The sequence below is a fragment of the Anguilla anguilla genome, chromosome 14 (assembly GCF_013347855.1).
Source record: "Anguilla anguilla isolate fAngAng1 chromosome 14, fAngAng1.pri, whole genome shotgun sequence".
Classification (NCBI taxonomy): domain Eukaryota; kingdom Metazoa; phylum Chordata; class Actinopteri; order Anguilliformes; family Anguillidae; genus Anguilla; species Anguilla anguilla.
In genome coordinates this window covers 8312738-8326396 of record NC_049214.1, presented here as the reverse complement: position 1 = coordinate 8326396, position 13659 = coordinate 8312738, and the positions used below count along the sequence as shown (strand labels likewise).

General features: G+C 39.5%; 1 protein-coding gene and 1 long non-coding RNA gene across 4 annotated transcripts; both read right to left on the bottom strand.

Moving 5' to 3' along the window:
- Window positions 1-1041: 1041 nt before the first annotated feature.
- LOC118213189 lies at window positions 1042-8576 on the bottom strand. 2 transcript variants are annotated; one of them, XR_004762358.1, is made up of 3 exons: window positions 3279-8576; window positions 2410-2512; window positions 1042-1686 (listed from the first exon to the last, which is right to left on the bottom strand). It is a non-coding gene; the product is annotated as an uncharacterized LOC118213189 (long non-coding RNA). The 2 variants fall into 2 exon arrangements; XR_004762357.1 differs by having other exon boundaries at window positions 2410-8576.
- Window positions 8577-9098: 522 nt separating this feature from the next.
- Window positions 9099-13128, bottom strand: LOC118213188 (beta-1,3-galactosyl-O-glycosyl-glycoprotein beta-1,6-N-acetylglucosaminyltransferase 4-like). Of its 2 annotated transcripts, XM_035391964.1 has the most exons (4): window positions 12986-13124; window positions 12320-12390; window positions 12005-12077; window positions 9099-11452 (listed from the first exon to the last, which is right to left on the bottom strand). In XM_035391964.1, the coding sequence occupies exons 3-4, from the start codon at window positions 12074-12076 to the stop codon at window positions 10778-10780; spliced, it is 747 nt and encodes a 248-aa protein (XP_035247855.1). In that variant the 5' UTR covers window position 12077; window positions 12320-12390; window positions 12986-13124; the 3' UTR covers window positions 9099-10777. The 2 variants fall into 2 exon arrangements, with proteins under 2 accessions (XP_035247855.1, XP_035247854.1); XM_035391963.1 differs by having other exon boundaries at window positions 9099-12077; window positions 12986-13128.
- Between the last annotated feature and the right edge of the window lie 531 nt (window positions 13129-13659).

The following is a 13659-nucleotide window of genomic DNA, read 5'->3' as shown; positions in this document are numbered from 1 at the left end:
AAAACACACAGAGCGTTAACAGAGTGGCAGTGTGCGGCTAAGGGGCAGGCAGGATATTGTGTTCCCTCAGAGGGGTCTGGTGGTAACATAGAGGTTTACCGCTAGCAAGTAATACATTAGAATTATAGCTCCTTCCGCCAGGCTAAAGCATTCTCAGACATGCAGGGGGATTAGATTATAACTGAGTGCTGGTGATGTCAGCTGCTTAATGGCAGCTCTTTCTGTGGTGTAGAAGAGACTTCTATGTGTTTACAGAGAAGTTTAGTGTGTGTGTGAGTGTTTGTGTGTGTGTACGTGTGAGGGTGTGTACGCATGAGGGTGGGTGGGTATGTGTATGTGTTTATGTGCATTCAAAACAGGAACTGAAAGGTGTGATTAAATGATTAAACTTGATTAAATCTTCCACAACTACCCCCTATGAATAGACATGCTGCATGCTTGTGCTGCAGTCATGGCTACAAGGGTACAATTATCTGGGATTTTTGGAAAAATGACATTGAAGCAGATGTTTCCATCATTGCAACATTCATCTTGGATTGCCAACTGATTTTGTTTTTTTTTTTTGTTTTTTTTTTGGGGGGGGGGGAGTAGGGTCGAGCGTATTTTAAGAAATTTTTATTAAAACTTTAAACTAAACAAATTACAAGTATAGATGCATTTTTGTGTAGGTTGTGACACTGAATGTAGCTCCCACTTTAGCCCATATGCTTGACCATCCTCTTGCTTTTTTAACGTCGGTGTACCTATTTGATTATGCTTGTTTTGGTTTTAAATAACTTGCACAAATAAAGTGAACATAAAATCTGGGTATGTAAAGTAAATGACAACAGGATAGGACACAGACACGTCCTTTGACAGAAATACAAGCAAAAGCATTCATCGACACATTTTGGAAAGGTAATTAAAGCACACATTTTGTTCATGAGAATAACTGGTTTCCTGAACAATCTTGGTCTCCATCTGTGTAATTGTACTTTTAGAAGCTCAGCTGGAGACATCCTCACATTCAGGATGTGTGTGTGTGTTCAGACAAAAGAAGCGATAAGAAAACAGGATGTATTTTATTGGAAATCATCATGATAAGCAGCAAGAACCAGTTTTACTTTTTGTTCATACATTAAACATTAAAACATTTACACTTTAAGACATTAAAACATTTACAACTTTATTCTGGCCTCCATTTGTAATTCAAAAGTTTTTCATTGTGAATTGTGTGCTGTTTGTGAAATCCAGTATAGTTGCGTCAACAGCCTAGGGATATAACTGACTTGAATAAGTAAAACAGACATGAACCCACATTAGGGCACTGGGAAAAAAAAACTGCAGATACATAGAGACAGGAAACCACAAGTTCAGCTGACACTTGTAAACAGAACACTATTCATTCGCACATTCAATGAGGTCCTCAGTATTCAACAAAACGTAGAAAAATTGCAAGCACTCATGAGCGGTGCAGTCTGTAAAGGTGCTCAGTGTATGTACCTATAGCTCAGAAATCACAGACTTGAGGCTCAGCCTTAGTCAGCAGCAAACTGAACACAACTGGCTTGTCTGCAGTGCATTTTCCCTGGACAGTACTGTCTGCGCAGTTGCATGGGCGGAGTGCAGAGGCTCCAGATGCAGTGATCCTTGTGTGGGTGTGGGTGGAACACTGGTGATCTCAGTGGCATAACAGACTGTTCCAAACTGGGGGATTAAAAAGGGATAGAAAGATTGCGAATAAAAAATGCAACTATAAGAAAAAGAATTAGTCACTTGTTGGACGCTATTGGAAAAAGCAGTTCTTACAATGCTGGTAGCCAGGTGTGTAGTACTACCTGGTACTACTAAACTAGAACTACCTCTTACAGGACGATGAACACAAAAATCCTAAATAAATAAATAAGTAAATATATAAATAAATAAATCTGCAAACGATAATACAAACACCCGCAGTATGAAACATATAGTGTATCCAGAATTTCAACCCATTTTAAAGGAGATACTGTTTGTTTAGGCAGGGATAATGTTATTCTTTGTTAGAGCAGAAAAGTTCTGACTGTGCATGAACTTCCAAGTTAAAGCACTGAACTATCCCGAAGTCTGGCATTTTCTGAAGGCCCAGGCCAACCTGATTCCAGAAAATAACGCAATTGAAATTGCATGCACTAAATTTAAACTTTCATTGAATGTTTTGCTAGGCTAAGGATTTATGGATGACCAAATTTGGGAGGTTAAGACGTGGCATTCGCTTCAGAAAGGAAAAAAGGGTGAATTGAAGTTATCAAATAAAAACAATGAATACTGTCTGGATTTTGACAATGCTCCTACAAGCTCTGTCTATGACTAATAATGAAAACTACGCTCGGGTTGCCGTCCCTTCTTCCACAGCATGGTGAGAGTATAGTGAGCGTATTCACTTCCCCCCACCTCCTCTGTGTCCACCAGGCTCAGGCATTTCCTCCCTCCCACAATATGCATCCTGTTCTGTCGCCAGGAAACAGGCTCGACATGTGGCTCCGCCCAGGAACACCTGTTGGGGCCAGCAAAAAAAACAAAAAAAAAACAGGATTAGCTCTCAAGAAAAGGTGCAGGTGTCCCATTACCACCAGCGTACCTGCTCTCCTTCCTAGGCCATCCCAAAAACTTCTGGAATGTGTGGTGGTGCGCGGTTGGAAAAAGAGCAATGTCTCTCATCTTGGGTGTCCCCACCACCCCAAGTGAACCAAACAGCATCCGGTAATATGAGGCTCCAGAAGATCCAAGAAGGAGATCCCTGGAAATGATCAATCTAAAGTCTGCATTAGCCCCGTCGCCTTTTCCCTGTTGAGTTAAATGGTGTTAAGTTGACTTCATCCCGTCGTGTTGGTTTGTGGTCACAGGCTTGTACACATGGCCAAGATGAAAATATATTAGCATTATCTTGCTTACGGTAAGGCCAGTCGCTGTGAAATATAATACTCCACTCAATACTCAAACAATTAGATTATATTAAGTTGCTTTTTGAAAAAATCCAATTTGACATTTCATAATCCAATTGGAGTCCATACACTTAGCGACTTACCTGTTCTGCTCAACAGTGAAGTGCACCTATGATATGCCTCACTTCCTGAAAGCCTGTCCACATTTACTTAGTTGGTTCAATCAGCTATGAATCATGGGTACTGCCTTTAATTAAATTCCCACTTATAATAGCTCCATTTGGCCGGTAGAAAGTTTTTGAAGTTTTGCACTTTTGAAAGATGAGACTGTACTTTACCACTTAACAGCTACAGTGTGAAATGGAAATGAAGTCGTACCTGGGGATGAAAGATATCTGGCTGTTCCCCCTGTAGAGTCAGGGGTATGTACTGTATCCCCATACTCTAGCCCTTCCTCCCTTGCTGTGCCAGTCTCTCGGCTACTCGGCCTTCTGCACACCCTCTGCAGAGAGTGGGAGTCATGTAGCCCACACAGCCAGAGGAGAAGAAAGAGTCTTTGTCACCCTGCTGGGTCCATACACTCCGGCAGCTCCAGGGGGCGACGCTGAGTAATGGGGCGTGTGTCTCGCTGCGCTCTCCATCGCCCCAGCGTTTCAGATCCCCCGTCAGGGACCCAGAGGCCCATGGCCCTCATATGAAATGCAGGCAGGAATAGATGGTGAAATTTTGAAGCCACTTTGAAGAGATTATTGATTAGCCTCAGTTTGAAGGGCTGTTTCATGAAGCTTCTTGATGTTCTGACCACAAAGTACACACTTTCCACAATGCTGAGCTTTATGTTGTGTTTTTGAGTCCAGTGTAGCAGTTTGCAAATTTAGGCCTGAATTTAGCATAGCAGTGTGCAAATTTGTGGGTTATCCTTGAGGCACGGTATGAAGGTTACTTTACTTTTCACCACCATTTAGCTGATTCTCCTATCCAGTGTTACTTACCATGCAAACACAAGTGCAAAAATCAGGGATCTCTGTGCAGTAATTCCCTAGAGAGGAAATGTCTAGTCCTCTAGTTTATTGAAAACTAAATTTAATTAAGATATTAAAACAAAAACAAAAGTATCCTATTGAGTATTAAACAGAATCTATTGAGTATTAAACAGTTACTTGAAACAATTTAGGAAACGTTGGGTTGCAATGCTTTGGAATACACCTTGTTTAATTTCTGTGAGCTAAGATAGCAAATATTGTTTAATGTAACTCGGTGCAATTTTCATATCAATACTTTTAATGGCAGGCCTAGATCTGAATGAATGACTTATAGAGCTTATATAGTGCTTTGTAGGCTATATGTTCGTAACTTGGCATTTTTGTATGTTTTAAATGTGTGTTTTTTTTAAATTAGATATCATTTCATTTTGTACTGTGTTTTATTATGAGTAAGTGATTACAGTAATTCATATATAAATGTAGGCTATGCCAAACATGCAAAAACATGAATGCAAGCAAATAGCCTGCATTCTGTAAGAAACACACAGGCATGGATTCAATTATTTTTCCTTTACCAAAAATAAATGAAAGTATATGTCATGATTTTAAATGTAAGTGTTTTTAATTATTGTACTAGACAGACCTACTAATCATTTGTATGTCGGTAGAGGATCTATAGGGATAGCTAACATTAATTTAGAAATGAGGCACCAAGTCGTAACTCTGCAGAATGGCATACCTGCCATTGCAATCCTAATTATATAAACAAGAGCAAGGAACCGCAGGGTGTGAACCAAAAATGGCTGACAGCAAATTTGTTGTTAAGGCTAGGTTAAAATTCTAGAGAAGGCTTGCAGGAGGAGCTGAGGTGCAGTCTGAGTTGGGAGATGGCCAACATCATCATAGGCTCACATGACAACACACAGTATGAGATCTCTGCCATCCAGCAGATTACCAGGAAATAAATGAATAAAACTACTGTATCTGTCACAGAGGTACATGCATGAAGTGTTTTTCATTCACACAGGGCACACCCATCTACATTGCCAGTAGAGTCAGCATATGTGAGAAGATGCCATCACTGAAAGACAATGTCTGTGCAGGTGTTCTGATCAACACATTTGACTGTAACTTCTGCTTCATTACCCCAGACTGTGAACCACTGAATGACACATTACACTTTTATATATTTTTTATCTCAGATTCAAGTTGGAAATTCATCATATCAATCAGTGGGTTCATACACCTTTACTGCAAACCTCTTTAATCTTGTTAGCTAACCATTTCAAGCCATAAATATTGCTATTATTGTCACTGTAGTTATTTATTTATTGTCATCTCTTCATTTTCAGTCTGACACAAAAACAAAAGTAGAAAAAGCCTGGAACTAAAAAACAGAAATAAACGTTTACCATGACAGAAACAAACAGGAAATTTGGAAATCTAACGGTTTTTTTCTACACTGTGCTTGTATAATTCTACACATTAAAAGGCTTGAAACTTGATTTTCCAAATTTCACTGGTTATGCTGTCCCAAATATAGTAAGAGATCATCATTTATTAGGGGTTATCTAAACATTTTGTGCTATACTATACTATACTATACTATATAATCTGATATTCTAGTCTTTGCATCTTGACTTTCACTTTCACTCATATTGGGAAATTCCATTTCTTGTATTTTTTCAAGGACAGGACACAGCTGCAAGGCCAGTTAAGGTTTCAGATGAGCGGTAAGGATTCAAAATGAAACTAATGTACGACTTTGCCCAGATATGTGCTCTTTACAAACACTGACGTTGAGCTAAATACATCACACTGATTTTTGTAAGTACAAAAGCAAGTGAACCAGAAAAATATGTGATGGAGTATAATTCGTGGGACCTGTAATGAAAAATATCAGGAAGCCTTGGAATTAGTGGCAGTTTGAGAGTTTCACATCAAAACATTAAAAGCTGGCTTCCATAATATAAAACTTTTTCCAACTGTTATACTTTTATAAATCCTTCAATTAATACATAATCCACAATAATGCTAGTAAACCAACAAAGGTCATACCGTTTGTAAAGACTGACTCATTTCTTTCCTGAATAGAACATCAGAGTTGAGCATCAGAGTTTCAAAGAAGGCCTTAAAAAATTCTGGAGGTTAAACAATGGACAATATGACTAAAAGCTACAATGGTAATTATTCTTTCCAATTTATATTTCTACAGTAAACCCCTAATGTATGAATTATCCAACTAAAATATGATTGCAATGAACTGCTGCATGAAATTAACTGCAATGAAACATGGCTTAGCATCAGCACACCATAAAAGTCATCAAGCTTTCTTTGGCAATGCATGTTGAAATCCTAAAAGCATTATGCTTATTTTTTGTATTTAAAAGTGTTTATGATTAGCTAAGTGGCTACAAATAACTCACAAAGAACCACAGAGAGCTCCCGAAAAAACCTTTTGCTCTTAGTGTCCACAAAATTTATTCCGGTTAGACTTGCACATCTCTTTTTCACCACTACATCACCAATTCCAACAATACAATCAATAGCCTTGGCCATAATTCAGTTAAAAACCATTGAGGGCATTTCTATCAGGCTGACATTTTAAACACCCACATTTTATGCCTTCCCTGTGACCTCTCCTCAGTCATTCGCTAACCACCACAAACCAAGAACAGGCAGGGTGCCCCCACCACAGGAAACCTGAGCTGGCCTGTCTTAACACAAGCAGTAACTGTGATCAGTGAGCCCACTACCCAGGATTCCTTAAAACAAACTCTGAAGGAAAATATCCCTGCTCTGCAGTGCAACTAACTCTGTGCCATGTAGACTGTGCCTGCCTACACATATCTTTTGTCCTCAACTGGAAAAAACTACTAATTACTGGCACAAAGACAGCCTGTCAATGTTTATGTGCTCATAGCAACCTCCATTGGTTTAAACCGGGTTTTTAAATGTGTTGTAGTACATTTAAGTGGATAAAATTACAGCAATTCTGCTGTGAACAGCTCAAGAATATTTGAGAAAGCCAAGTAAATCTTATTTTGGTCAAGTGAAAGTGAAAACTGTTTTTTTTTTCTTCTATTGTACATGGCTTCTGGTAAGTAAACAAATGATTTAATAAAAAATAATTTATGTGTTTATTTATGTTACGTGAGAAGAATGAGGCTATACAGGTCCTTAAATGCTGGATTTAATTTACTTGAGACACTAAAAATATAATCCACCACATTTGCATTGCAAACCTTACAGGATGTGCCTGGTTAACATGATGAGAGAAATATTTACTAAACATCTTCAGTTCACATGAAGCTAATATACGCCAGAAAACATTGGAAGGAAACAAATATTGATAAAAACATATTGTTACTGATTTTTTCTCAAAATCAACATTATATCACCATATATACACAGTGATCACCACAAAAAATACATAAGTTGATGAATACTGTTTCATTCCCTGTCTTAAACCTCCTCAGCCAATGCATGGCCTCTGAAACAGGTCATCTCTAGCATTCTCATTCAGAAATCTCCCTTCGGTATCAGTTCATTTACTGTTAAGTCAGTGACTGTATAAACCTTTTTGCAATGTAATAATACCGCATTTTGTACAAACTGTAGATATCATGTAATGTGTTAGTCTGATACAGCAGTATAACTCACAACTGCAACTGCCAAGTTGGAAGTCTTTTCTGTGAGAAAGCAGAAGAACCTGTATTTTCCTGTGAAGGCCCATGTCCTCTGTCCACTCTCAGTCACCACCTGTAGGTGGATAGGCCAAGTTACCACGGCTTGAACCTCGAACAGAGTCGCCAGCCTCCGTAAACCAGCCTGAACGTGCCAGGAAATAAAGCAAGCTCCAAAAATTGCTTACGCAGGGTTAAGCTCTCCCCTGCGGTCTGAATGGTATGGGAGCGCCGCAGCTCCACCGCAAACCAGCCACAAAGAACGAAACACCCAGCTGCTGCAAACTAGCAAAAATAACTCAATGTCACAACAAATGGGGAAGGTACAAAAGCTGGGACCTTCGGAGTCATGACCTAATGAGAAAACTTTGCTGAGATACGCCAAATGCTTTTTTGACACTGCCATTATACATACTGCATGATGTAGAATAGTGTAAATGAGGATGAATTATTAACAGACTGCGGTTAATATTATCGGTTCACTGCTTCTAAGCATTCAGTGAGGGTGAAATGGTTTCAAAGGGGAACTAAAGGAACATAGAGTGTAACATCCGATGATGAGGTCAAGACCACAGGATAAGTGTACACAGACTGGGTCACAGAATGAAAACACTGCTAGAAAAAAGTTTTGTCTCACTACTACACCAAAGCAGTATGTGACACTTAAATTTAGCAAGGTTTTTACCACAAGGGACAATACAGTAGAAAGCACATCCCAATACTTTAGAAAGCTTACAGTCAGGGGCGCAGGAGAGATTTTTGAAGTGGGGGGGACCAAACTGTGAGCAAAAGAATGGTCTCAACTTTTAAGCTTATACAACTACCCCAATCTGGGGGGACGGATAGGGGTCCCTATGAAACTGGGGGGGACGTACCCCCCCGTCCCCCCCGCCATCTGCGCCCCTGGTTACAGTCATAGTGTAACTGAAAAGGCTACTATATGGCTACTTGGGAACATATGAATATAGAATAGGAAAATGCAACGTTGTGCTCAAGTTGTAGCAGAAATTATCATTATGCTTCCTAGTAAGAATATTCAAAAGACACAGCTGTGCTAGTTTTAAAACTCATCAAACTTTATCATTCAGTTGTGATAATAACATAACAAACAAGTTGAACATTTAATCTTATTTTATTCTTTGATTCCTCAAATAATCATATTGTTTGTCTTACTATGTCTCCATTTCTCCCTATTCAGTGTGACAGAGAAGGAAGAAGTTTTTGTGAACTGAATAACCGAGGCAGACATCACACTTGTAGCTATTGTTTGTATATCCAGTACTGCAGTGTTTGTCCTCACTGGACAGTGCCCGACCTGTTGCTGGATGTTCTATACTGGCTTGCATGCATGCGTGCACATGGCCACACATGTGAAATGATTGTTTTCAACATTGAGTGGTGACATGATCCGAAGACATTCATTGGAGTGAATGGGAAATGTAGGGCTACAGGGCAGCAAAAGGAGGTGTTGGTCATCCTCCAACTACTTAACACAACAATGACACAAGCAAAACAATCACTACAACTGATGAAACATTGCAAGACATCATTTATTGCATACTGTTACAGTGAGCCTATTGTCTGCTAATAAAGTCCCGATGTTGTACTTTTGCAACATGGTCAAAATGACCTCAAAGTAAGACATACATTGTTCTGTTGAAAATAAATTGGTTACCCACATGTACAACATACATTTGGCATCCCAATAAAAACATATTGGAGGCAATTAACTTTCTACAAGAGGTGGAAAATGCAGATGTGTTGAGATACAAAAGGGATCTGCTTAAGGAGCCTATGCCATATGTGCTCTAGACACTCTCTGTGGAACAGCTGAAAATGTTTCACTCCAAATATGAAGCTGAAATACAGAACAGGGCCTAAGGAACAAGGAAATATTGTTATAAAGTGAAATTTGCAACAACAACAAAAAAAATCTCTTTGGTGCCCGAAAAGAAAAGTTGCATTTGTCTAATACTTTGTCTCACAGGGTTAAACCAACCATCATAAATGCCTTAATGTGTTTGTTATACAAACACAGCTCATATCTGAACATAAAGGCCATCAGTGAAACCAAGTAAAATATCAAGGAGTGTCCCTGTACACAAACAGACTTTACACCTACTTGATAAACATTTCTCAGAAATATGGTTGTACAACTGTCAACAATAAATTACATTCCACAAAACAATTTTCTGAGTACAGTACCAGAAATACTTGAAACATAGCACAATGTGAATTATAAACCATTCAGCTTGTAAGTGCCATCTGAATACTATCCTGAAGTTTGACTCCATTGTCAGCTGTGTTGGACATTGCTCTTGGTTTATGGTTAACTTTGTGAACAATTTATTTGAGGATTTCTTATGGGTGTTACAGTCTCAGGCCAAAAATGAAGGATACTTGTTGTTATTTAATTCCAGTTGTTTTTTGTTTTTGTTTTTTTGCTGCAAAACAGTTCACAGAATCGGTCCTACAATATTTTCATGAAAGTAAATTCATTTATTAAAATTTGAATTGCCCACAAACATAAATTTCAAACTTTAGATAATTTATTATGAAATGACATCCAGTGAGAAATCCTCTTCATGCTGTATTTTATATTCAATAACAGTCACTCTTGGAGGAACTGCAGACTTTCAGTACAGTTTACACATTTGCAAAAAAAAAACTCCAATACAAAAAAAAGTAAAATAAGATCATGAAAAACAAGACACTATCCCTGTAAATATGTATTCAAAGGCACATTTTCCATGTTCAACCAAAACAGTTTCTCATTAAGAGGAGTGTCTTTATGATAATTTCAAAATACAACATATGTGGGCAAAATAAGTAATAAGCTTGACACAATTCATGTTTCCAACGTACACAACCAAAATTCAATCATTCTGTACTATGGCTGAAAAACCTGAGCAGCTACCTCCCTGTTATTAAAACAAACCCAGCATTCATTTAAAAACACACCCCAGCCAGCCGCAACATGCACATGCGTAAGAGACCGCACACCATGAGGCTTCTCACCTGCTTTTACACACTTTTCATCCCCTTTCATAATCTCCATCCCAGGAGACTCTGCCCGGAGCCAGCCGACCAGTAGCAAAGGGGTCATCATTTTCCCATATCAATTTTTGTCAAAGGCAGGTCAGAGTGTTCTCAATTTGGAATTCAATCTCGGCCTGGAATTCAATTCTGGACTTTAAAAAACTGGGGTTCAACTTGATGCCAATTTTACCAAGATCCTTTGCTTCTCAAGAAGTTTTTCCTCCAAACATCGAATAAGGACAGGATCCACCTTAGGATCCACCTTGTTGGCAAACCAATGGCCATAATTAAGGAGCCAGCGCAGCTCGGCGGCCCCGTAAATGCAGACGCTTCGCAGGTGTTTGCCGGTGCAGGGAGGGTACAGGGACCCTTCCAGGTAATTCCACTTGACCAGCCGTGTCCTGCTCATTAGGTCAGTGACGTCAGGCTGGGACTGCTGGATGGCCCCCGGGGCCCCGGGCACTCGCACTAAGGTGGCCCAGAAGTGCTCGTCGGGAGAGTACGTGTCCGCCGACCACGAGAGGAAGTCCTTCACCAGCGGGTTCCCATCGACATAACTGACGAACTCACGCGACAGCACGAAATAGGCGCTCCCCATAAAGATCTGGATGTTGTGAGGGGGCGGGGCTTTGGTGCGAGCGGTCCTGACCGGCAGTTTCTGGTACTCGAAAGACACGTCCTTGAGCATGTACTGGAACTTAAAACGCTGCTTCTTGAGCTCGCTGGGCCGGCTCGACTCCAGCATGTTGGCGCCCTGCAGCTTCTTCAGCTCGGCCACCAGCTCATAGTTGGACTTGAGGGGGAAGTCCTGGCCACACAGATTGATGACGTACTTCCACTTGACCTTGGAGCCGAGGAGGTCCGATAAGCAGTTAAGATCAGCATTGAGCCTGGTGATGTTGGCATACTGTACAGATTCCAGCTTGGAGGCAATGAAGACATTGGGGAAACAGCTGGCAAGGTTCTCCATAGCGGCTATGAACCTTCTGGATGATTTTCGATCATAATGGATGCAGTAAATATTATGAGGCATATACACTGCATGCAAGATCCTCTCCACCATGGAAGCATGCTTGTGCACTACCAAAGAATATGCCAGTGGAAACTGGTGCTCCTCATTGGAGAGGGGCAGGTTTACATAGCCCCTTGACTGGATATATCCCAGACAGTCTGAGGTCAAAGACACAATGTTATCATCGTCCACATCCACAATGTGTTTCCGTCTAATTTCTAAAGACTTCCCGACCTCCACTGGGTCCATTTGATAAACAGCAGAGCAATTAATATCATATTTTTGGGGCTGAACCCTGTAAACATTTGTTGTAACTCCATAAGGCTCAATGAAAAAACTGTTTTTTACAGTGACTTTTATATGAACAAGCTTCAGGAGACATACCACGAGCAGCGACAAAGAAAAAATGAAGCACTTGTATTGTTGTCTGCGTAGAAAGACACATCTTATTCTCATTCTGTAAAAAAATAGAAACAAAAAATATAATTAAAAGGGAAGATGTAGGACATTACTGCTAGCACTATAATTAACAACAGCTCAGTTTAAGGGTAGTCTTCCCAGATGTCTACATGATTTAATCCTGTTTCAACAGGATATTCCCTAAAATAGTAGGATATTTATTTATTTTTTTAGCTAATTTGCTTTTATTATTATTTTTTTCTGCTGGGGGGAAGGGGGGGGGGGGGGCTCAGGGCTTACCTTGCTCATTAAGGAACACGTTTGGAGGTTCCTGCAGATCCCATTCAGACAGCTGGTCTTCACATGACGGCCTGTAGTAAAATAAATAAGACGACCATAACCGTAATTCTAAAAGTACCCTACGGTTGTAGACTAAACAGTTACAGGTTTTAAAAGGTGTGACCTGCAGTATGTTACAGTTTCATATTAATATATTTTTTAACCAAATATATGTGAAAAGGAAAGCAAGCGTCTTCAAAATATTAAAACCTTTATTCAATACAAACTCGTAACCTCAGTTTGATAAGTAAAGAGTTGTTCCTCGCTTACAGATCTACAACGCACAGCGGATGTTAGAGTAGCAATAGAGAGAACTAACACTAAAAACATAACTTCGGAAGATTTTAGGCTGCATGTGCCGAAAACGTGGCCACATTGCACGGTTAAAAAAAAATCTGGCACACACACCATGCATTGTATACATCAGGTAGTCTGATCTTCGTCGGATATAATTCTGGATATCATTTTTCCTTTCAACTAGTTAACAAACATCGTAAGCCGATTTTATGAAAAACGATCTGTGAACAGAATTTTAGTATTATCTAAATGATTTCATCTGGTAAAATATTTAAACTCCGTATATAAAAAAGGCATTTTAAGAGAAACGCGGAGCTTTTGCAAACTTACATTCATGAAGATGAAGACTGCTCCCGCACATCTGAAAAGTGAGAAAGCAGTGAGCGGTCTGGTCGTTTAATAGGAGTGCTAGAGTAGTACGTGTGGCAACGAGAAGAACTGCAGGCAGAATAAGCAAGCGCTGAAAGAAGCGCTGTGTAATAGCACTGGATAAAAGACTATATGGCATTAAGTAAAACGCATTTGACGAAACCGTGCACATAAAGTGAGGAATATTATAAACACCTCAAAAAAAGTTCGAATTATGCATATTTGGCCTAGCAGAAAGCAAAAAATTCGTTCTGGCACCCAAAACACTGTCCCCTGATGACCAATAAGTGTGATAAGTGACACCTCCAGCAATGTAACGATTGGCGAATCATAATACTGTGTAACTGTATGTGAAGAGAGAGCGAGACCCTGACATGTCAATCATCTCTGAGTTAGTTTCAAAGTGATTCACTGTCAAAGATTAACAGATGGCTCCCTTTATATACAATTAGATACTGTGCTTACTGTAACTGCTGTACATTTTTGTTAGGAATACAAGATTCAACTACAAAAGCATCATTTGCAATGTATTATTAAAATTTTAAGACAAAAGTTTAATCCAGTGTGAAATATGAATCATGTCTACACACTACTTCATTTAAATTCTGTTTTCAGTGTTTTTGTTAACTGGTTGT